Source organism: Charadrius vociferus, unplaced genomic scaffold, assembly GCF_000708025.1.
Source record: "Charadrius vociferus isolate BGI_N301 unplaced genomic scaffold, ASM70802v2 scaffold174, whole genome shotgun sequence".
Lineage (NCBI taxonomy): Eukaryota > Metazoa > Chordata > Aves > Charadriiformes > Charadriidae > Charadrius > Charadrius vociferus.
The window spans coordinates 1-634 of NW_009648441.1; the positions used below are offsets into that span (position 1 = coordinate 1).

Sequence of the window (634 nt, forward strand, 5' to 3'; positions counted from 1 at the left end):
ATATTGCTGTTACATAAATTGCCTAAAGTAAGAAGACAGATAGACAGTTACTGACAATAACATTGATAAATCCTATTTAAGTTATTGCAACATACAATCCTGACAATGCTAGATAAGACAGCTACAGATGAACATTGCCATCTTTAAACGAAGCACAAAGCGCTTCTGCAGAACATATTTGTAACAAAATTGATCCTAAAACCATGTGAGGGGCGATGGGTAGGGCAGAAGCATTTGCAATGGAAAAGCAGCGTCATTTTGAGCCACCTGTAGCACTGTTATCGCTTCGTTGGACAAAGGAGCACACTGAGGTGGTACTAGTGTGATAAATGGGGAAGGCTCTCCTTGGTGGTGAAACTCGGTAGCTGGAGAGCAAGATCCAAAGTGAGGGATATTGCACTTCTCTGTTCTTCCCGTACCTTTCCCGTGGTTTCAATTCCTCGGATAGTGCAGAGATAGACAATTGCCCAGCAAGTTGCTAAACACAAAATGAGCCACCACTGTAATGTGCCACTCTCAGTGACATCGGGTGTTATGTTCAAAGTTTTCCTGTACCAAAAATAATTTACTGTGGTACTTTCATAACATTCTTCGTTGAGCCCTGGGGGAAAAAAAAAAAAAAAAAGGGCAAGGG

The 634-nt window shown here is 41.6% G+C and overlaps 1 protein-coding gene across 1 annotated transcript in view; it reads right to left on the reverse strand.

The window, feature by feature from the left end:
* Nucleotides 1–419: 419 nt before the first annotated feature.
* LOC104286809 (sodium-dependent neutral amino acid transporter B(0)AT3-like) overlaps nucleotides 420–634 on the reverse strand; it is a gene marked incomplete at its 3' end in the record, with an annotated part of 16,888 nt that continues 16,673 nt past the window's right edge. The window contains exon 7 of the mRNA XM_009885448.1: nucleotides 420–601. Within this exon, the coding sequence (XP_009883750.1) occupies nucleotides 420–601 (182 nt within the window). The remainder of the gene's footprint in view (nucleotides 602–634) is intronic.